The 22,008-nt window shown below is 26.1% G+C and overlaps 2 protein-coding genes and 1 long non-coding RNA gene across 13 annotated transcripts; 1 reads left to right on the top strand and 2 right to left on the bottom strand.

The window, feature by feature from the left end:
* The first annotated feature begins 4,862 nt into the window (after nt 1-4,862).
* On the top strand, nt 4,863-17,378 carry LOC149887385 (uncharacterized). Of its 10 annotated transcripts, XR_016453337.1 has the most exons (9): nt 8,453-8,503; nt 9,476-9,817; nt 10,027-10,116; nt 11,713-11,782; nt 12,119-12,170; nt 12,902-12,969; nt 16,358-16,400; nt 16,655-16,703; nt 16,781-17,378. It is a non-coding gene; the product is annotated as an uncharacterized LOC149887385 (long non-coding RNA). The 10 variants fall into 10 exon arrangements; XR_016453335.1 differs by lacking the exons at nt 11,713-11,782; nt 12,119-12,170 and adding exons at nt 4,863-5,450; nt 5,650-7,525 and having other exon boundaries at nt 8,458-8,503; nt 9,775-10,116; XR_016453329.1 differs by having other exon boundaries at nt 9,476-10,116.
* Nucleotides 7,522-9,978, bottom strand: LOC149887386 (uncharacterized). The gene is made up of 5 exons (XM_090090329.1): nt 9,567-9,978; nt 9,280-9,417; nt 8,782-8,841; nt 8,086-8,172; nt 7,522-7,751 (listed from the first exon to the last, which is right to left on the bottom strand). Exons 1-5 carry the CDS (start codon nt 9,976-9,978, stop codon nt 7,612-7,614), a joined length of 837 nt encoding a protein of 278 aa, XP_089946455.1. The 3' UTR covers nt 7,522-7,611.
* On the bottom strand, nt 9,938-21,315 carry LOC145180789 (uncharacterized). Of its 2 annotated transcripts, XM_090090327.1 has the most exons (18): nt 18,899-21,315; nt 17,834-17,888; nt 16,650-17,522; nt 16,508-16,546; nt 16,200-16,244; nt 15,996-16,049; nt 15,618-15,714; nt 15,342-15,507; nt 15,054-15,246; nt 14,901-14,939; nt 14,290-14,439; nt 13,771-13,833; nt 13,547-13,612; nt 13,418-13,462; nt 13,128-13,199; nt 12,888-12,944; nt 11,704-12,783; nt 9,938-10,109 (listed from the first exon to the last, which is right to left on the bottom strand). In XM_090090327.1, the coding sequence occupies exons 2-17, from the start codon at nt 17,843-17,845 to the stop codon at nt 12,037-12,039; spliced, it is 2,718 nt and encodes a 905-aa protein (XP_089946453.1). In that variant the 5' UTR covers nt 17,846-17,888; nt 18,899-21,315; the 3' UTR covers nt 9,938-10,109; nt 11,704-12,036. The 2 variants fall into 2 exon arrangements, with proteins under 2 accessions (XP_089946453.1, XP_089946454.1); XM_090090328.1 differs by lacking the exons at nt 9,938-10,109; nt 13,418-13,462; nt 18,899-21,315 and having other exon boundaries at nt 12,780-12,944; nt 17,834-18,000.
* Nucleotides 21,316-22,008: the final 693 nt, after the last annotated feature.

Genomic DNA, 22,008 nt, shown 5'->3' with positions numbered 1-22,008 from the left:
ACTACATTAGAACACCCGCACATCTGAACAGAAAAATAAATTAAAATAAAATAGAATATACACACCCGCACAGTTTAACGGAAGAATAAATAAATTAGAATAAAATATACACACCCGCACATCTTAACAAAATATAAAAGAAAAATAAAATAAAATATACACACCCACACATCTTAACAGAAAAATAAAAAATAAACATACAACATAAAGAAGGAATAAAACATATAACATAAGAATAAAATGCACACACCCGCACATCTTAATATAAAAATAAAATACACACACCCGCACATCTTAACATAAAAATAGAATAAAACAAAATAAACTACATAAAAATAGAATAAAATAAAACAAAATAAACTGCATAAAAATAGAACAAAATGAGATATACACACCCGTACATCTTTTTGCATTCTCACCTTCCAACGCATCCTGCATATACGCACTAGTTATTTCCTAATCGTTTCTCATCTTTCTTTTCGCACTTTTTTACTTCCTAATAGTTTATCACCTTTTCTCAAACGCAACTTACGCGAATAAATGGGTTTGCAAACTTGACACATATGCGACTTACCTAATCTATTATAAAAAATGTGTCTTTTTAAGAAAACGCGAATAGTTAAGTAATTAATTTTTACTTTTTAATTCAAAGATATTATATAACTTTTTATTTAAACCGTTGTGTTACTATTGAAACTATTGCATTGTATATTCATTTTATTTTTGTGGTTTTCAAGTTCAAAAAATATATTATCTTTATATGATAAGTTTACATTTCACTATCTGAGTCATCGTCGTCCGAAAAATCATTTAAACTTTCAAGAAGTTTTAAGTTTACTTTTAACAATGAGCGACTGATAATCAGATCAGCAGTCATGTTGCCTCGTCTCTTTTCACATACAAAACCAGAAGTACTAAAATATCTCTCTATAAAAGCTGCTGATGATGGAATATTTAGTAAGGTGACAAATAGATTTCGTAAAATTGGCATTTTAGAATTTTTGAACCAAAAATCATAAGAAGGATACACAGATACAGCAAGTCCTTTCTCTTCAATTTGCTTAAAAAAGTAAAGTTTTTCTTTTTCGATTTCAAGTAAATAGAGTTGTAAATTAGGCTGCCGAGCTTCTGGGCAATAGTTATCATCTAGCATAAATCCGCTGAGCGAATCAGTTTGCTGATCATTTGAGCTCAATCGTTCTTTCGCTTGTGTAAGCTCACATCCTGGTTGCGATTCTAAAGCACTTTGATAAATATTACGTGGTGTAAAGAATTTCAGAACTTCGCGTAGCTTTTCTACTGCTCCTAAATAATTTTAGGTTGCGATACAAACTTTAATATAATAAATTAATATATAAAAGTAGTTAAACTTATAAATTAGGTTTTGAAGAACTATTTTTTAAACTAAATTTTAAAACTTTTTCTTTGTCTTAATTAATTAATAAAACCTTATAAGTAAATACCTTTAACAATAAATTGACAATCAGGTCTAAAGAACCACAATTTAAGCTTTGAGATATTCAACAGTGATGCTACTTGATAAATTCCTGAGTTAAGTTCGTACTCAAACTTTAATTTAAAGGAAGAAATTAACAAGTTAGCAAATTCTTTTCCATTTCCTTGTAACTCCATTCTACTCCATTTTGAAATCATAATAGTCAATGCAGGCAAAACATCAGCAATCAATGAAAGATTTTTTTGTACAATTAAGTTGAACTGGTATGCTGGAAGAAGGATTTGTAGGTATAGTTCAATCTTATCTAATTCGATTGGGCATTGATTTTCCGAATCAAATGCATTTCTTTTGTAAGCCTTTTGAAAACTCTGTAACATTAGGAAAGCAGCTGACCAACGAATTCCATCACAGCTTGTTTGTAATTTAGCTTCATTTTTTATGTGGTATTGAACGCTATTTATAGATTGATTGATGCTTCTTGCGTACTTTGAAAGCATCGCAAGTAAACGACACATATATTTTTGTTTCTTAATAGCGATTCGTACAGCGATGTTTGTTTTATGAGCTGCGCAAGAAAACCGCGGTAGTTTCGATGTTCCCAATTCAATTTCAAAATCTTTAATTAGTTCAGCACTATGAAGATCGTATTCGTTATCTTCGTTAAAGTCATAAGTGATGTTTACATCCTCAGCTGTTTTGGCTAACTGAATAACATTTGTAAAAGTAAGCTTCCTTGATTCAGTTAATAGCACTTCAAGAAGTTCATCAGAGGTTTGAATTTCAATACTTAAGACTTCATCTTCACATATTTTTAGCTGCTCATTATCTGCTTCTTCAATATAAAGGGCAACCTCTTGGTTCAGCAATGGATCATTTTCAAATGCACTATCGCCTCCTTTCGTCTCTTCAACTCTATCTTCTTGAGACTTTTCAAATAATTGCTTAAATAGTCTGACAAATGAGCTCCCTTCATCACATGTAATAGCTATTAAATAAATATAACTTAAGTAATCTATAAATTCATTGTATTTACAGTAATTAAAGCTATAAAGTTTTAAAAAAATTACATTTATTTTTGATTTATTGAAGGTAAAGGTATTTATAATCTTTTCAATCCCTAATTTAATATTTTCTGCATTGTGAAGTCCCGTCATCTGTTCCATACCAATAATGATGATTTCTTTTTTTAAATCACTGTTCGTTAATGTTGCACCAACTGCAATAAAGTCCAACATTTCAGGAGATGTCCATATATCACTAAAAAAAGTGACAACCAGGACATCGTCTAATTTTTCGTTAATTATGTTTGATAATTTTGCCATCGTTTCTGGTATCAAGTTTTCTCTAAAACTTTTTGCACAAGGAAGTGGAACTTTGACTATTTTCCTCAAAAAGGGATTATTAAATGCATTAATCGAGCAGTTTGGTGTAATAAAGAACTTGATAGCGTTCAAAGTATCGGCATCTAGCACGTTTCGCTTTTTATTTGATTTGTTTAGTGTATCGTATGAGTCAAACCACTTACCCAAAATGTCATGATGTTTTCTTTGTAAATGCTTCTTAATGTTGGATTTTCGACCAATACGAGCAGTAAACTTTTGATTACACAATATGCAGAAAAACTCAACATTATTTTGTGATTTATTTATTTGAGTATCAGATGTAGTGAAATGAAGATAAGAAGTATACTCCTAAAATATATAAAAATCATACGCTACATTGTTCTTAATAACATTTTAAATCTAAGAAAAAGTAATTTAATTACCCGTTCAGTTAAATTTACAATAAACTTCTTTTTGGGAAAAATGTTTCTTTGACCAAAATCTTGCATTTTCTTTATCAAATTACACGAGTCTTCAGATAATTTTGCCAAAAGACTATAACCCTGAAACCTTAATCTCGGGTCTTGCTGAATAGGAGGAATAGAGATATTGGAAACTGAAGTATTATTCGAAGACTCTCCCGATAATGATGTCAACGCAGCACTTGTTGTCTGTATAGTAGATTTCGTCGTTTTTGTAGGATTTACAGATCTTGTTCTTTTTGAAATTGCTTCTCCAGATTTAGATGCAGACGAACTTTGAGATAAATAAGGTTGCAATTGCAACTGTTGTGATTGCAATATATCTTCTTCATGTTGCTTTTTTGAACTAGACTTTATGATATCCTCATGATAGATTTTACTCTTGCGAGATTGATGTGTCATATTAAATTAGATATTTATGAAACGATTTAGTAAAACTTGGTTTTGTTTCCTAAACTATTTTTTTTTATACTTTTATGTATAAGCTGCATACCATAAGGAAATGCCTATAGGAACTTCCTTAAGCTATAAGGAAATGCTATTAGACATATCCCTTAAAACAAATTATTACGTGTTTTACATGTATTTAGGTCATTTTATAACGAATTTAAAAAATAATTATTAATCAAATTTGTTAAAAATGATATTTAATTTCTCATTATAATGGCTCCTTTTAAAATGAGTGAATTATGTTTTTAAATTGAGTGAATATAGCCAGATTTTTATAATAATTGAAATGAGCTTGCTAGTTAAAGGTATTAAGCTATACTTTTTTCTAAAAATAGTTTTAATTAAAATAATAGTACCGTATACAACTGAGTATTATTGTGTTCAATTTGTGAGCGGAAAATGAGTTTTCCTTTGTTTTAAGCAATTTTTAAAGTGTACTCGTGGGCTGACCAATAACATAGTGTTTTTGTGGTTAATTGCCCGTTTTAAGCAATCTTTCTTACATATAAAACGCCCTGTATATATTTAGTTTAATTATTTATGTTTTGTTTCAAAAGAAATAAACTTACCTAAAAGTTTTAAGCACTAAATAATCACAGGACGTTTTGCCCCCCACATAAAAGGGCATTTTTCTTCATCCAAAACCAGCTAATTGCAAATAAACTAGTTTTATTGATTGAGTTTTAAAGTTTTTATACTTGGAATATTGTGGAATAAATTACCCACAAAACAAATATTTCTTTATTACAATCACACAAATAATACAACTAATTTTCTGTATATTTTAGTGAAGCAAGATGTTCTTAAAGTCAAGTCCCTTGCGCATTTGTGAGACCTAGGTAAATTAATAATGTTGACTTTATGGACATCTTGCCCCACCCTATCCTAAACTTGAAAAAATAAGAAAGCAAAAGAAGAGAATAAAAACAATTGTTAAAAAAAATGAAATGAAAAAATTAAACTGTAAGGTGCAACGAACGAAGGGGGAGAAGACTGAGTCAAAGTAAGTAACTTTAGTATATATCGTACATATATATGCTATATATACACGATCTTTCTTACTGTAAATTTTATGATACGGAATATATATATATATATATAAATATATATATATACTTCTAAGAGCGCTATTAGGTCTTCATGGTAAAGAAACCGCGTTAAGGGCGACACTGTGTTTTAGCTAAAATATTCATTAAATTTTAATTTTGGCCTATTAACGTCTTTGTTTATAGCTTTTATGTAAACTTGATATAAAAAAAAAGTTTTAATAATATTTTCTAAAAACTTCGTGTAGCCCTTAATTTTTCTGATTTTTTTATGTAGACCTTAATAAAAAATATCTTTAAAAGCTATACTAGGACTACACGTATATAAAAGTTTGTTTTAATGCGTCGCATGTTTCCGACTGCAAAACATCTTCCTTTATAAAATTAATTAATAAGAATTAATGAAACCGCATTTTTTTGATTTTTTTTGTTTGTTTGGTTATTATCAAAAGAATTACTAAATAAAAAAAAATAGATAAATAAATACACGGAATTGTCTGATTATGTTAATGTTGTCTCTTGGTCGATATTTTTTGCAAAAAAAAAAAAGTAAAAAAATGTTATACGACTCATTATTTATAAACCTTCATAACTTTTATACACTTTGTTTATACTGTTTGGAATAAATTAATTTTTTTTTAAAGTTTGAAAACAGTTCTGCAAACAGTAAATGGACGTCAATAAACACGAAGCCGTAAGTAGGTTATTTTTTTCTTAAATTGCTTGAATGTTCATCGTACGAGAAAAAAATTGTCTCGAAAGTATTTCTGAAAGTTATATCTTTACTCGATTAAAATTGAATATCTTTATAATATCTTAATCAGTTTTATTTATTTATTTATTTAGGCAACATGTAAAAAGTAAAAAGTAAAAAAAAAAATTTTTGATGTTAGGAAAGGATAGCATTTAAGATGATCATTGAAATATATGATGATGAAAAGAAGAAGAGAAAGAAAAAAATTAAAACAATAAATAGATAATAGCTTTCAAAATTTGAATACGTGCTCATTTTACCCTAGTTGTGGAATTAAACGGTGGTGTAGATTATGGCTGTTAGTGCTGTAGTCTCTTCGAAACCCCTCTGTGACACAATTATGGGCCTGAGGACATATATGTATTACAAAGCACAGATGTTTTTCTTTTTCCCCATCTCATCCCCTACAATTTATTATTAGCATAAAATTTAGTGTAAAAAAAATTTTTGTGTATATGATTTCGTAAATCTTCTTTGTTAGCAGTAATACAGTGAAGGAAGTTTTTGTTTGGAAAATGCGTACATATTTAAAATAACAACAACTTATCCTAAAGTTCGCGTGGCATAGTGGATGGTTCTAATTCTGATCAAACCGCGTTTAAGGTTCGAATTAAACCTGCGTTATACAAAAATGTTTCTTTTGGGTTATATAAATTTTAAATTCTTTTAACCGCGCTCATTAAACTTTAGTACGTGTTAACATTGTAAAAAGACAAGCATATATAAAACAATCCGGTGTTTTGTTGTGTATGTTTGTCAACTATGCATAGCAGTTAAACTTATTCATCTCCGTGAGTCTAGACATCTCCCCAAAAACATTTTTACTATTTCTAATCTTAAAACTTATTTTATTTCTTCCGAGAGGCAGCTACTCCTCGGTCTCAACTAGTATGTGCAAATACAAAGGAAATAGAATTTCTGATATTATGAAATGATGTTTAAGAAAATCATAGGATAATGACGATAAGAGGTAAAAGAGAAAGAAAACAGTTTACTGCAATAATTAAAAAATGTTTAAACACAATTTGGGATGTTTTTAAAAATGAGCAAATAGCTTATGTTGCAGTCAGTTTTAGTTTTCTTTTAAATGTTGTTCAAATTCTGGCATGTTTGAAAAAATGTAAAAATTATCACCAACATGCAAAATTTTACTTTTAAATAGATAAAGTTCGCTTCTAATCTTAAATTTAAATTTAATAAAGAAATATTTTCACTCAAAGGACGATTTCCTAATTAGAAAATTATTTTACGGATAGATGTGTAAAGTTAAAAAAGTTGCACTAAGTTTTATAACTTAGGTCAATTAATGAATTATTATGATATTACATTTGAATTTTACTTTGTGTCACAAGTCATGAAAGATTACCAAGTAATGGAAAAGGAGCCATTATCAAAAGATTAATAGAAAAAGTTTAAAGCGACCATGTAAAAAAACAATAGCATGTCAGCTTTCTTTTTTGAATCTTGATCAAAAATTTTTATTTTGTCATTTTGAAAAAAATTTAAGCCAATTAGCAAAACACTTTGTTTGCATAAGCCTACATAAATTTGAAATCGTTTGACTTAGAAATTAAAAATTAGAAGAACAAGTTTTTATTTGAGGAAAAAGGTACGTGGCACGAAAAAAAAAACTTGAATATGAAAATTAAGTTTTTTATGAGCCCGACTTTTAATATCTAACGAATTTTAAAATCCGCCACCAGATTTGTAGGCTTTTTGTAACAACTTTTATGCTTCAAAAACATCTTTCCCTATTACAAGAAAACGACCTCTCCGTTCAAATGTTTAAAAAATTTCGGTTGCCGTGAAATAAAAAACAAAGTTCTTTGAGAACTTTTATAATAAATTCAACAGCATTACAAGGAAAGAAATTAGCACGATGCGATAATCTTTGACGCGCTTTTGTTTGTTAGCAGTTCAAGTTAATACACATATTTTCCAATTCTGATTATTTGCTGCTGTAGCATTAATTAAAGCATCTGTTAGACAAAGGCAAAGTGTTAAAGCAAATCTAGGTGACTAAACTCAAATACAAGCAAGTAATTCATTTTTAGGATCCCTAATAGAATCAAAAATCGCAAGAAAGGAAAAATAACTATGATTATAAAATGTTAATATCTTTTAAACGTTCTTTCTTTTTATTTAAACTTTTCATTCGTTCATTTGTAAGTTTGGTTCGAGCTGTTTTATATGGAATTTCCTTCAAAAACTCTTCCAAAAACTCAAGCAACTCTTGTTTACCTAAAAAAAAAAATAAGTTAGAGATCTTCTTTGCTAGCACATCCAAATAAAAAAACAGTTAGTGTTCTAAATCTTTTTTTTTTCATGATGTAGTTTGAAATATTGCCTTTTTATATCTCTTATTTGTTTGTTTTATATTTTTTATTAGTTAAGCAGAAATTAAGATTATCAATAATTATTTATAAATGTATATCTATAATTTATATAGAACTATGGTTTTAAAATATTTATTTGTTATTTTTTATGCTCATGATTATGTTTCAGATTGTAAAACATAATCAAAAGCATAGTTCTTAGCGTAAAAGATTTCATAGTTTTTAAAAATGGAGATTACTTGGCATTTTGTTGTCATCAATGCAACTTTGAAATTTGTCCAGCAGTATTTTTTCATCTCTTTGCACCCAAACATGATACTCTCTTTCTAAAAAATAAAAAGAAAAAAATGATAATAATAATTAGAGCATATTTGTGCAAAATAAAAAAGAAATATTTTTCAAAAAAAAGATACACACACATATATATATGTATTTATACTCTACACCACTATCATGTTTACATGATACTTGTGTAGAGTATATATATAACTATTAGGAGAAGTTTAGTCATGTTAAATCTGGTTTATTTGTTATGACTTTTTTTAAATGTTTAATATATTTTAATTTTTTCATTTATTCTGTATGTTTTGTTTTTGTTTTTTTTATTTTAGCAAATAAAAATGTGATGAATAACACTGGAGCGCCATGTGTCTTGAGGTATTTCTCTTTTATTTCAGTCATTTGTTTTTTTGTTTTGTTTTGTTTTGTTTGTTTAATCTTTAAAAAGCTTTAAAATGTTTTAAAAAGCTTTAAAATTTTTTTTTTTTTTCTAAGCCAATAATTGTTGGCTGCCAAATTTTATAGAAACATTATTTATTATAAATATGATTCTCTAGTTTACAGATAGTTTTATTTATATCTCAGAAACATTCAAACAGTTAACCATTTCAAAAAAACTAATTAAAAATTATATTTGTTACTAAATAATTAGATACCTGCCAAATCTTTTTGTGGTTCTTCCACTTTTTGTCTCTTTTTGTTTCTTTTCACAATTTCTAAGAGAACAAATGATACAAGTTACAAAAAATAAATAATAAACAATACTAAAATCTGACAGTCAAATTAAGAACAGTGTTTAGAATTTTGAATGTAGATCATTCAGTTACACTGAGGTAATTTTTGACCTTTTACTTGATTTCAAAAGGTAGCTTAAATTTAAATAAGAATGCGAAACTTTTGAAACAAAGTACTTTTATTTATTAAAAGCTGAATTAAATGAAAAAGTTTTAGCCAAAATATAAGATAAAATTTATGGGATATTATGGAAACTAAAGTAAAAACAGTAAATTTAGAAACATTAGAACAGCTCTTAAATGCTTAAATTTCTGCATAAGTTTGGACTTTTTGTGCAAATTTATGCAAAAAGACTTTTTCTTATATTATTAAGAAAACATAAAATACTTTACCACAAATTTAACAAAAACTGTAACTACCTTTTTGACTTTCAGCTGATGAATCTGCATAAGCTTTATCTATGTCATTTTTAGGTTCAACATCAGCTTTGTTAGATACAAGATTAATAGTTTGAGGGAAACTTGAGCTCTCATTAAGTGTCTTGGAACAACTTCCATCTTTTTAAGAAAATAAAATCAAAAAGATATAAGTTTTTAAAATTTTTTTTTTTTCTAGTTTTTTCTAAGAGCTGAGCTTAAGTGCTCTTTTTCCTACATCAAACATCTGTATGATAAATTCTCAAATTATAATAAAAAGTTAAACCTACTTGAATCAAAATTAAGAAGATGTCTTCCAACTTTAGTTATCTCCATCAAGGCAAGTGGTACTTGGTAGGTGTTTTCATTTATTTCTTTTGAATGGCCCATATGCTTAAAAAATACTGCTCTATCCTTTTCAGGTAAATCAAGGGCAGAAAATAATGTACTCACTCTATGTCGATTTGTAGTGGCTTTCAAGTTTTCTGGTTTTTTTAGATTTAATTTTTGAATGACACTATGAACAGCATTCCAACCAGATGTATGTCCTTCAGAATTTCTTGTACATGCAAATAAAAACTTATTTCCTTCTGGTATATTTACCTCTCTTCTTATATCGCTATTAGCTATAATTTTTAATGCTGGAAGGGTATCTGGAGGAATAAGAACAGGAACTAGATGATTGTTTCCTTTTCCAGACATAAAAGTTATTTTTAAAGTTTCAACTAGCTTTTGATCAATCTCATCTAGATCAAGCAAGCGTTGTTTGTCTATCCATGTGTTTTCAATAGCTTGTTGGTATTCATCAAGATGAAGCCTGGCTGGTTCACCACCTTATATGTAAAATGCAAATATAAAATTTAAAGTTTGTTTTATATAACTACTTTTATAAAAAAAAAAAAGCTTCAAAATTTTAATTTTTTTTAATTAGATTATCCTTTTATTTGTTTTTCTAATATATATCACATTTTGTATATATAAACACTAAATTTAATATTAAGACATTTGAATAAGGACAATAATGATAATAATAGTTATCATTATTGTCCTTAGTAGTAATAATGATGATAATAATAATAGTAATGATAATAATAATAAGAATAACAATAATAATAATAATAATAACAATAATAATAATAATAATAATAACAATAACAATAAAAATAATAATAATAATAATAATAATAATAATAATAATGATAATAATAATAATAATAATAATAATAATAATAATAATAATAATAATAATAATAATAATAATAATAATAATAATAATAACAATAATAATAAAATAATAATAATAATAATAATAACAATAATAATAAAATAATATTAATAATAATAATAACAATAATAACAATAATAGTAGTAATAATAGTATCGATAAAAATAATAATAATAATAATAATAATAATAATAATAATAATAATAATAATAATAATAATAATAATAATAATAATAATAATAATAATAATAATAATAATAATAATAATAATAATAATAATAATAATAACAAAAATAATACTAATAATAATAATAGTAATAATAGTAATAATAAAGATAATAATAATAGTAATAATAATAAATAGTAATATTAAAAATAATATTATTAAATAAAATATATAAAGTTATAATGATATTATTAAATAAAATACATTAAAAGTAAAATAATAATAATAATAATAATTATTACTACTACTGTTATTATTATTATAAAAGTAAAAAAAAAAAGAAGATATTTATTGACACTTAGCCTTTATATTTTTGCCATATATTTATAATAATGATCTACCATTTCATATGTTTAATATACTAGGTTTGTTTAGTTTACCAATATAATTAATTATTTGTATTATTTAAATCTGTTAATATTCTATTCAAAGAACAATTTTACTTTAATCAAAGAAAAATCTCAAATACTGTTTTATGAGGATTCTTGTTTTTTTTTTTTTTTATTTTTTATTTTTTAGCAGAAACTATTGATTTATTAATCATGTGTTATAATTCTTGACCTTGTTATATCACTTAAAAAGTAGGCATAGATTTTAAAAAAAGATCTTGTATACAAATAACATAAAAAATGAAGTAAACAGATTTTAAAGCCACAAAGTTTGTGAGAACAACAAGCTTTTATGTCAATCTCACAAATATTAGTTGAAAACCTTTATGTTTTACAAAATATCTTTTATAGTAAAAAACCACAAGGTTATGTTGCTAAATTAACACTATTTAAAATTACATTAACATCAGTTACAAGCTCTAATTTTTTTTTTCTTAAGCTTAGATAAAATTGTATTTGTAATTATAACAAACTAAGATTATGCAAGTTATATGGAAGTAGTTCATCCTGAAATGATATGATGTTAATAGCTGATATTATTTTAGAATTTGTTAAATAGTATAAAAACAATAGTTGTAATTCCATACCTCTTCTAGCATTTAGCAATGTAAGTCTTGCACATGCGCAATCCCGAAGCTCAACAAAACATTCAGAGTCAAACCATTGGTAGGAATATTTTGCTAAATCTGCCATTTTTGTAATTACAAAATTGCGAAAAGCAATCACATCTTCTTCAACTGGAAGTTCAGATGGTTTACGAGATTTTACGTTTTTGTTTTTATTTAGTTGGTAAGTGGCATCTCCAAAGATAAAGTCCTCCCACATTTCTAAAACACTAACAAACTTGTCAGTTTCACTAGCATCATTGTCATTTGCTTCTGATAAATATAATGCTTTAAGAACTTTTGCAGCACGTTTTATTAAATAAAATAAATTTTGTTTAAACCAGCTTTGATGCCTGAATCTGCCTTTTTTGTAAAAATATCTATTGCTTCTCTTAAGGCAAAGAAGTTAGAGCGCAAAAACATACTACTAGAATCATTACTTTGTGTTGGTAAGTTTTTGCAGTGTAAAAATAGGTTGTAAAGATGTGCCAATTGTCTCATGGCGTTTCTGACAGAGCTTCTTGCTTCCATAACTTTATCAAGTTTCCTCTTTTCTTTATCATAAAAGACTGAACCAATTTTAAGAATTGTTATGTCTTTTAGGCAAATCTGACCAATTTTATCTGTTCGAAAATGTGATAAAATGTTTTTTTTAAATTCATCACTTAATCTTGCTTCTTCAGGTAATCTTAGAAGCCCCACTGGAACAGGAAGAACTTTTTGACATGAGTGTTTTTGACACGACTTCACATGATTGTGCCAGAATCGTTTTGAAACAAACACAAGGCATTGACTGCAATAACTAATTTCCTTATATTTTTGAGCCTCTCGTTCTCTTTCATATTTTGGTTCCGCTTTTCCAGCTTCAGCTACATTGACTTCCAAAATCCCTTTTCTTTTAAACATTCCAAAAGCTTCATCTCTTTCTTTTTTTGATTTAATTGATGATGCAACTTCAACTTCTGGATGACTTTTGTGCATAAGCTTTATGTGTCTTGTTAAATATGATGTAAACTTTTTATAAAAAATGCAAAATCGATGTGGCTTCTTTTTTCTTACATTCTAAAGTTTAGAATTTTAAATTTCAATTTCTGAAAATTTTGGGATTTAACTTTATTCAGATTGATTTATAAATTGTGTAAAAAAAATGTATTTTTCAAAGGTACCTTAACTTTTTTAGGCATTTCTTCATCAGGCAATTTTGGTTGGCTGTTTTGACCTACCTAGAATATTTAACAATAGTATGAAGTAAGAGATGTTTTCTTTTTTAATAGTTTTTCTTGATTTTATTTCATATAATGCTAAGAAAGATTTAATATGTTTAGTATAAAATCAGTGTTTTTCTTAGTTTTTAAAATGTTAAGTATTTAAAATATTTTTTATTAAAAAGTCAACTTAATTTTTACCTGAGATTTGTCTGTCACATCATCTATCATAAAAGTGCTTGAAGCTATTTTGGCATTTTTAATATCGGATATCTGCAAAGAAATGTGATTAAGATATTTGCTACATTAATCAAAAATAAATCAAACAGCAATAAACTTAACTTGATTTTGATCACTTTAAACATGGAAAAGTTATTCATAATCAAATAACATTTAAAAAATTAAATTAAATAACACATTTTGTGTATTTTAAAAAACATTTTGTGTATTTAAAATTGTTTTCAGCTTAACAAATAAAATAATAAATTTACCTCTAAAACTAAGTTGTAGTTAAGAGCTTCAAAATCAATGTCATCCTAAAAAATCATTAGCATTTTGTTTAAATCAAATCATATCATAAATGCAAAGTGGTAGTAAATTAAAGTTAAAACTTCACATACCTCACTGGAATCTGATCTTGATGTGCTTTCATTTTCTAGAGTATCAATTCTTTCTTCATCACAGGACTTTAAATTAAATTTTTAAAAATCTATATCATTTGTTGCACATAAAATATTTCCATTAAAGTTTGAAATGCTGAATATTTTTGCTCTCAAATGATCAATTAGTTTTAATCAATCTTCAAATATTAAAAAGCATGAATTTGTTTACAAAAGCAGTATACCTGTGGAGTTTGGGGTAAAGACTCTTTTTCACTTTGATGTTCTTGGGTGATTGATGAAAAAATCTATTATAAATAAAATAAAAAGATGTTTCTTTTTTCTTTTTCTTTTTTTTTTTTTGATAATTGATAAAGTCACTAGCCAAAACCAATGATGAAAAAAGTATAATAACAATTGAAAAAGAAATAGAATTAACATAATCAAAGTAGAAATCAAATATCTTTTGAATTTTCATTATGAGTTTGATTTGGCTTATAAATACTAGGTTTTAAAAAAATATTACTCCCTATATTTAAAATATCCTTACTTTATTAAAAATATTTTTAGGGTTAGAGTACATCAGATGAACCTTTAAGATTAAATACAAGAAGTAATATAATTAAAATAATGAATCTGTTATAAGTATGTTGCAAAACATATGAAGGAAGTTTGCTTTTTTTGCCAAAAAAATTTTGCTTTTAAATAATAATATCATGTATGTTTGTTATATATTCATTTAGTCTTTTTTTAGAAATATTTACTTGAATATTGTCTTTTTCATCACAATCTGTAGCTGCCAATTTTGTGACTTTATTAAACTGTACATCACTTCTGACTTCTTTGTCTTTATCTAACTGTGCACTTTTCTCAACTGGTTCTATGCCATTTTTCGGTCTTTGTAATTTTTCAATCTAAATGTTTGTTGTTTTTTTTTCAATAAAAAGAAAATGATCAATTTTCTCATATAAAATAAACACTTTTTGATTATACTTTTTTAGTAACAGGAGTGAATATAACATGAATATAAAAAAAATTTCAAAAATGTCTTGTTTTTTAAAATTGACTTTGAGATAACAAGAAAATAATGCTTCAAAATCAAAAATTAACTTTAGAACTAAAAAAATCAGTAAATTGTTCTCAAAAATAAATCTTTCTCACTTAAATTATTATTCATCCTTGTGAAGAAAAAAAAAAGTGTAATTTATGATAGCCCTAAAAACAGAACAGCTCTAACAATGTGAAAATGATTTTAGAGGTAGGGTGCAGCAAACTTTGTTTATTACAAAACAATTTATTTGGGTATTATTAAATCGTTGTGCACACAGTTATTATCTTATAAAGTGTGGATAAAATTTTTAAAAGGTTTTTTTACCTTTGATATTCTTTTTTGCTCTGTCTTCATTTGAAATTCCTGAGTTAAAAAAAGGTTTTTTAGTAACATTTTAAGTAAATCACCAGGGAATGCAAATAATTGGCAAAATATAAAAATAAGTAGTTAAAACTTGAGAAGAAAATAAAAAAAAACCTCAGCATGCCACTTTAGATTATCAACTCCATAAAAGTAGAGAATTTCATCACCAACACAAATGTCTTTCAAAGCAAATAAACATAAATGAGGAACATCACAATGCAAAATCTTTTTCATGTATGCATTTGCAAAGTATTTTGAGTCATTAACATAGCGTCCTAAGTATTCATTGTATGGAGTTGCATCAATGCTAAATAAAAATTTTTGTTTTAAAAGAATATCAATATAAATAAAGAAAACATTATAAAATTTAGATGAATTTTAGAATAAAATTTAGTTTAGTACCAGTATTCAATATTTTTGTGTAAAAAGTCATAAACATAACTGCCAGCATTTGTTTCTTCGTATAACTTTTCTTTATTTTCCAGTGTGCTTTTTGCAACGAAATCCCCCCTATATTCTACTATGAATTCTCCTTTTTTTAAGCTTTTGCATGCAAACACTCCAAAACCTATACAAGTAAAACCATATTTGATATCTGTTATGTAATATTTCATTCTGATATTCTTTTTTTTACATTAGAAAGTTTGTAGAAATATATTTTCTGACAAGTTTTCTGACCTTTTGTTTGGTTAATAAATTCTCTTTTTAAATAACTTGGATCTTCCTTTAATGAAATATAGTGCTTTGCTGCCTCAATTGGAGAAAGTCGTTTTCTCTAAAATTATAATTTTTAATCACTGAGTTTCTCCTAAAAAATTGGCTTGCTATTTACAATATAAAAACATAGGACAGTCAAAATGTTGTTTTTTTTTCCCTCTGGATTTATATGAATAAAATTCTGCAGCAAAAGTAAATTTTAATATAAAGTTTATTATAATTATTGTAATATATATTTTAATTATTATAAATATTATAATGATAATTACTAAAGTCTAAGTTATATAAATGCTCTTTGTTGTTATCATTGTTGAGCTAGTAACCTAATGGGTTTGTTACCTGACATTTATTTACTATCTTCTCTTCATGATATGGCTGAATGCTACTTGATACCTATAATTGTATTTTTGAAATAGTTAGGAAGAAATTTGTGTGCTATTGAAGGGTTATTTTCAGAACTACTTCTTTAAAAGTGAATTACTCAAAAGTCTGTAGAAGTTGCAAGTTTTCTTGCTTGCATGTTCTATTTAAAAAAAAACAAACCTGCAATGTTGATGTATTTATGTCACATGCTTGAATTGGTGCACCCTAATTTAATATAAGTATTTATAATGAACTGTGTTAAATAACATTTGGAATATTGTACTACTCTTGTTACTCTCACATTGCATGAAATAAATTTTCAGAAGTTTTATTTTTAGCCTAGTATAAAGGTGGGCGTGGTAGTCAATTTTTAATGAATAGGTATGTGAGGATGCATATTAAAAAAACAACTTTTGAATTAAATAAATTACAAGTTTGCAATAAAAATGTTTGTTAATGCTATAGCTAAAACATGAAAGGTCACCTACCATGACAGATGTTATTATACTTGACACTGTTTCTCTCCACTAAAAAAATGTTTTTAATGAGCTTGTTATATATATCTTTAGTATATTTTTATATCTAAATTTCAAAGTGAAAGTGAAATTAAAGCTTTTCTTTTTTTATTACCTCAGATATGGTTGGTCTAGCCGTTGGATTGTCTTGCCATGTAGTCTCGATCAGGTTAGTAACTTTAACCACATTAATTGTATTTTCCGTATATAAACCGGTAATGTGGCTTATGTTTGGTCGTTTTCCAGATTTGATTGCATCAAGCAAAAGTATATCTTTAAACAATGGTATAACACCATGCCATGCTGTGGAAAAACTGCTAAAAAGCTCGAATGCAGTTATTGCAAGAGCGTACATATCGGATTTTTTGTTTGGAGATTCCACCTCACAATTACACAGTTCAGGACTTGTGTAGGCAAGGGTCATTCCTTGATTGTTGGGCTTCGTCATATTACATGTAACTGTTGCTTTTATATCAACAAAGTCATCAAAGTCGCTGACTTTTAAAGTTACATTGTACTGATGCCCTGTCACTAAAATGTTTGAAAGCTTGATATCTCTATGAACTATATTGTGTTCGTGCAAATATTCAATTCCTTCTGACATTTGTAAAAGAAAATCTAATCTTTGTTGAAATAAAAAAATTTTCTCTTCATTTAGGAGATCAATGAGCTGAGACAGATTATTGACTTCCATTTGTTCAATATTAGTGGCGCATAATTCAAAAAACAAAGCGGTTGGCCTTACAGAATAACCTAGAAAGTTTACAACGTTTTTATGTTGTAGTTTCTTTAATTTTGTTGCAATTAGCATTGTTTTTCTTTGAGAAAATTGGGTTTTAATCAACTTCACGGCCGTTTGTTTGTTTCCTAAGCTATACTTGAAGACTGAAGCCGATGTTCCTTCACCTATTTTGGAAACCAAGTTTATAGGCATATCAAATACTTCATAGTTTTTTATGCAGTCCGTTTCAGCAACATCTTTTACAAGCTGTAATATAAATCAGTAATAATAACGTTTTAAGTTTAATTATGCTAAATTTATAAATTAGTAACGTAACAACTTATGATGAGATAATAGTAAATGCTGCACTGAATTTTTGAAAATATTAGTGATCCAAAACCTTTATTATCTTAGATTTTCTTGTCAGGTATTACCAGATTTATAATTACTCAGTTGATTATTAATGAGTTAAGTAATGTTAAAAATTTGATAAGTAAGTAATGAAATTTAATAATATCTGATTATCCAAGAAATTTTATCTATATAATAATACTATATTAAAAAGTAAATTTGCTTACCGTAGAACTCATTTTCAATAGTCCTCAGAACTTCGGAAAACAGTTAAAAATATTTCTAAATATAAAGTTTTAAGTTAATGTTGCTTTTGATGTGGCTTTTGATGTGATATAATTTTAAAGTAGAAAAAACATTAATTTCTCTACTTCTTAATGTAAAACCATGTTAAGCAGATGTTTAGTTGTTTATTAAACTTTATTTTAATTTTGTTCACTGTACTAATAAACCAAGAGAGCGTGTTTATGACAGTAATGATAAATAAATTTTTTTGTTAGTTTTATTTATTTTTGTAAGTAATCCAGTCAACTACGTTAAATTACAGGTGAATAAAAGATTTTACATCTCTTTAAAAAATTTTCCAAAGTTTGAAACTTATAAGAAATTCAAATTATATGCCATGAAATTCGGTTTCCAAAGTTGCACATTACAGTAGCCAATGTAGAAATTAGGCAAAATTTATAATAAGATCCATAAACATTTTTTAAAAACTCAACAAGTGTTTTTTTTAACGCTCAAGCTTCAATGTTTAACTGAAATCCACGTCTATTTTTTATTATAAACACTTGTTTTTGAAAACATTTCCAATTATTTGAAAGATGATAGTAAATATAGAATAAACATAAACAACTTAAAAATGGGTTTCATTTATAACCAGGTAATCTCAACTTGGGTTACCTTTATTACTGTTCTAAGATTCTTGATATTAAGTTACAGTAATTTTGAAATACTCTATAAAAAATCAAGAAACAATTCGCGAGGTTAGAATTATTTTGTTTTATCTCCCGTTTTAAAAGTTGGGAGAAAATGAGTTGTTAATTTTAGTTAGCAATAATAACTTTTAAAACACGCTTTATTTTACACATTTTTTTCTAAATAATTTGCTTAAACAAATTATTTAAAGCATAAGTTGTTGTTTTTTTTTTTTAAATTACAGCTAAAACTTTAAACAATTTTTACTTTAAGAAAAAATCAAAAACTTTCTCCCAACGTTTAAACATGGAGATAGAACAAAATTATTCTAACCTCGCGAATTGTCTAACACAAAACTTTTAAAAAATAAGAAATACCTTTCTATCACTTACTCTTCACAGTCTTCTTCGGTCACATATGCCTCATGATATGTCCTAAAGGCTATTTAAACGTTTTCAAGGAGTCAATTTCACGTTTTTAAAATGAGAATTAAAGTAAATCGGAAACATTTTGAAAAGAATGAAGTCAAATTCCAGTGATGGATAGAAACCAACTTCTATGTTTACCGACTTATTAAGCAGATGAATTATTAAATTAACGACTTTTAAACTTCATAACAACTTTTTAACAGTAAAAGGTTACTCGAAAGGTATTAGAGTCATTGACTGCTTTTCTTTTGTCAACCCGTTCTTAATTTATTTACTTCTACTTAATTGTTCTTAAATTCAATTTCCACTTTCACTCTTAATTAGGTTAAAAATCTGATTTCACTTCCTCAAACTATTATGCAAAATATCACTAGTTAAATTTAAGTTTTCTGGTTCGGAAACTAAGTGTTACTAACAACTGCCTCATTTTTAATATCGCAAATATTATTCCTTTGTGAGCTTTTTTAAAAGTGTTGTTAATCTTCAATAGTATCTTTGAGAAGTCATTTGATATCTCAATTTAAAATTCTTTCTTGAACTTTACTAGTTAGTTAACTGTTACAAGAATCAACAGTTTAGAAAATCTTGAAGCAAGTACTAAAAGATGATAATTTACCCACAACATTTTCACTACTCAAAAATATATAATACTGCATTCATTTCTTATAGATGACTTTAAGTCTGCGAAGTTCTTTACCTTTTAGTAAAATTGCGGAACAGCCATAAATTAACTCTTCTTGTCATTCATAATTATGAGGCAGACCTTTACTTCAGTTTCTGAAATAAAAGCGTTTTATATTTTTAAATTACGAATAATTGCATCTTTTTTAGTTCGTTGTAATTTATCTAGTCACAATTATGTAAGAACAAATAGAAAAACGCACACAATATTTCAATTGTTTAACAGTTGGTTTATACATAATCGTAACACTTTGCAACTTGTAATCTAATCGTTGGTTACAGGAGTGTAACAATTTATCTCGCTGCGCATGTTTACGAGTGAACGCCGACTACTAAAACTCATAAATTATTGTCAAAAAACTATTCTTCTTTAAACCCTTATATATTCGTCGAATTGATTGGTCTTCGTTAATTCTACCGAAAATCGAAATAGGTTTTTTTCCATAATTTGTAACAAGTTACTAGGTTTCATCAATAGTAACTCGTTCTTTCGAGAAATGTTTCTTATTAATCACAAGAATTACAGATGACGAATGAAATTTTTTGGCGTTTCTCTCCTTGTAAAAAAACTGCTGCTAAAGTTGAACTCGGCACTGATATTGGGTCACACTTTGAAACTATATTTTTAAACAAATGCAAATAAGAATCAAATAGCACGAGGAAGTTTGGAAACCCATGGAAAATACTGAAGGTTATATTCACTGTTTTAAGTTTGGCAAATTAGCAAATTCGAGTTCACGTTGAGCACACAAACACTGAGAACAAACTATTTTTGCAAAGATTTTTAGTTCATTACAAAAGCTGTAAAATGTTTCATTTTAGTAATTAAATTTATCTTTAATTTAATTTTTTAATATGAACTAGAAATATAAAAGTTCTTGGGATGTTTTCCATTTTATATTTTTAGTTTTAAAAAAAGATTGAAGGTATTGATATTCTATAGAAGGTATTGATATTCTACTGTAGGAGCGCGACACGAAAAGGCATAGCTGCTTATACAGAAGCAAATAAAATCCTGGAATTGATAGTTAGCTTTTTCTATACATAAATTTAAAAAATCCGTAAGAGGAAATTAGCTTCCCGTAAAAATAAAAATTTAATAAATCTGGAAATCTCTATGTGCGGAAGCCGCTGTAATCAATTCTGATAGAATATTAATAAAAATTTAGCATAGTTAAATGTATAAAAGCATTCACTTAAACTATTACGGCTACAAACAAAACAAAACTTAAGTTTTTTGTTGTGAAAAGTAAAACTTAAATATAAAAAACTCATTTATCATAAAAATGTGACCTATGGAAAATACTGAAGGTTACATTCACTGTTTTAAGTTTGGCAAATTAGCAAATTCAAATTCACGTTGAGTACACGAACACTGAGAACAAACTATTTTTGCAAAGGTTTTTAGTTCATTATAAAAGCTGTAAAATGTTTCATTTTAGTAATTAAATTTATTTGTAATTTAATTTTTTAATATGAATTAGGAATATAAAAGTTCTTGGGATGTTTTCCATTTTATATTTTTAGTTTTAAAAAAGTTATGTTAACTCGACTTAGATGTTTTTTTTATGACAGCGCTAAAAAAGTTGACACAAGCACCTTATTAGTATTGTTGTACCTATTTTTGTTTAAGTTGTTCCTATTGTTAGTTTTACTGTTTCTAAAATTTATTAATATTATTTTGTTATTATTATTATTTTTATTATTATTAATATTATTATTATTATTATTATTATTATTATTATTATTCTTATTCTTATTATTATTATTATTATTATTATTATTATTATTATTATTATTATTATTATTATTACTATTATTATTATTATCATTATTATTATTATTATTATTATTATTATTATTATTATTATTATTATTATTATTATTATTATTATTATTATTATTATTATTATTATTATTATTATTATTATTATTATTATTACTATTATTATTATTATTATTATTAGTAGTAGTAGTAGTAGTAGTATATATTTGTTACAACAAAAATAATAATAATTGACAAAATACAAATTATAGATTATCAGATTACAGTTAGTTTTTGTGAAGCTCATATTGCAACTTTCTCTAAGGAAAGCTGCGAGCTGTAATAACATTAAAGCTTATCGAGGTTCGCTTTAAAACTGTTGACAGTTGGAGAACTAATTACTTTATCTGGTAACATGTTAACATTATATTATTAACATTATTATTATTATTATTAACATAACATAATATTATTTTGTTATTATTATTTTTATTGTTTTTATTATTATTATTATTATTATTATTATTATTATTATTATTATTATTATTATTGTAATTATTATTATTTTTATTATCATTCTTATTCTTCTTCTTCTTCTTCTTCTTCTTCTTCT

The sequence above is a fragment of the Hydra viridissima genome, unplaced genomic scaffold (genome assembly GCF_058129835.1).
Source record: "Hydra viridissima isolate aposymbiotic clone 2 unplaced genomic scaffold, HvirCarnegie_v1 scaffold_6, whole genome shotgun sequence".
Taxonomy (NCBI): Eukaryota; Metazoa; Cnidaria; class Hydrozoa; order Anthoathecata; family Hydridae; genus Hydra; species Hydra viridissima.
This window is presented reverse-complemented; position numbering and strand designations above follow the sequence as displayed.

Coding starts and splice junctions, on each gene's coding strand:
- LOC149887386 (XM_090090329.1), bottom strand. CDS start 9,978: ATGTCTGGAAAAGGAAACAATCATCTAGTTCCTGTTCTTATTCCTCCA. Junction 8,842..9,279: donor ATCAGCTGAAAGTCAAAAAG/GTAGTTACAGTT, acceptor TTGTTCTCTTAG/AAATTGTGAAAAGAAACAAA. Junction 7,752..8,085: donor TGATGACAACAAAATGCCAA/GTAATCTCCATT, acceptor TTTTTTTTTTAG/GTAAACAAGAGTTGCTTGAG.
- LOC145180789 (XM_090090327.1), bottom strand. Junction 13,834..14,289: donor ATGAAAAAGACAATATTCAA/GTAAATATTTCT, acceptor TATTTATAATAG/ATTTTTTCATCAATCACCCA. Junction 13,613..13,770: donor CTTTACCCCAAACTCCACAG/GTATACTGCTTT, acceptor TTTAATTTAAAG/TCCTGTGATGAAGAAAGAAT.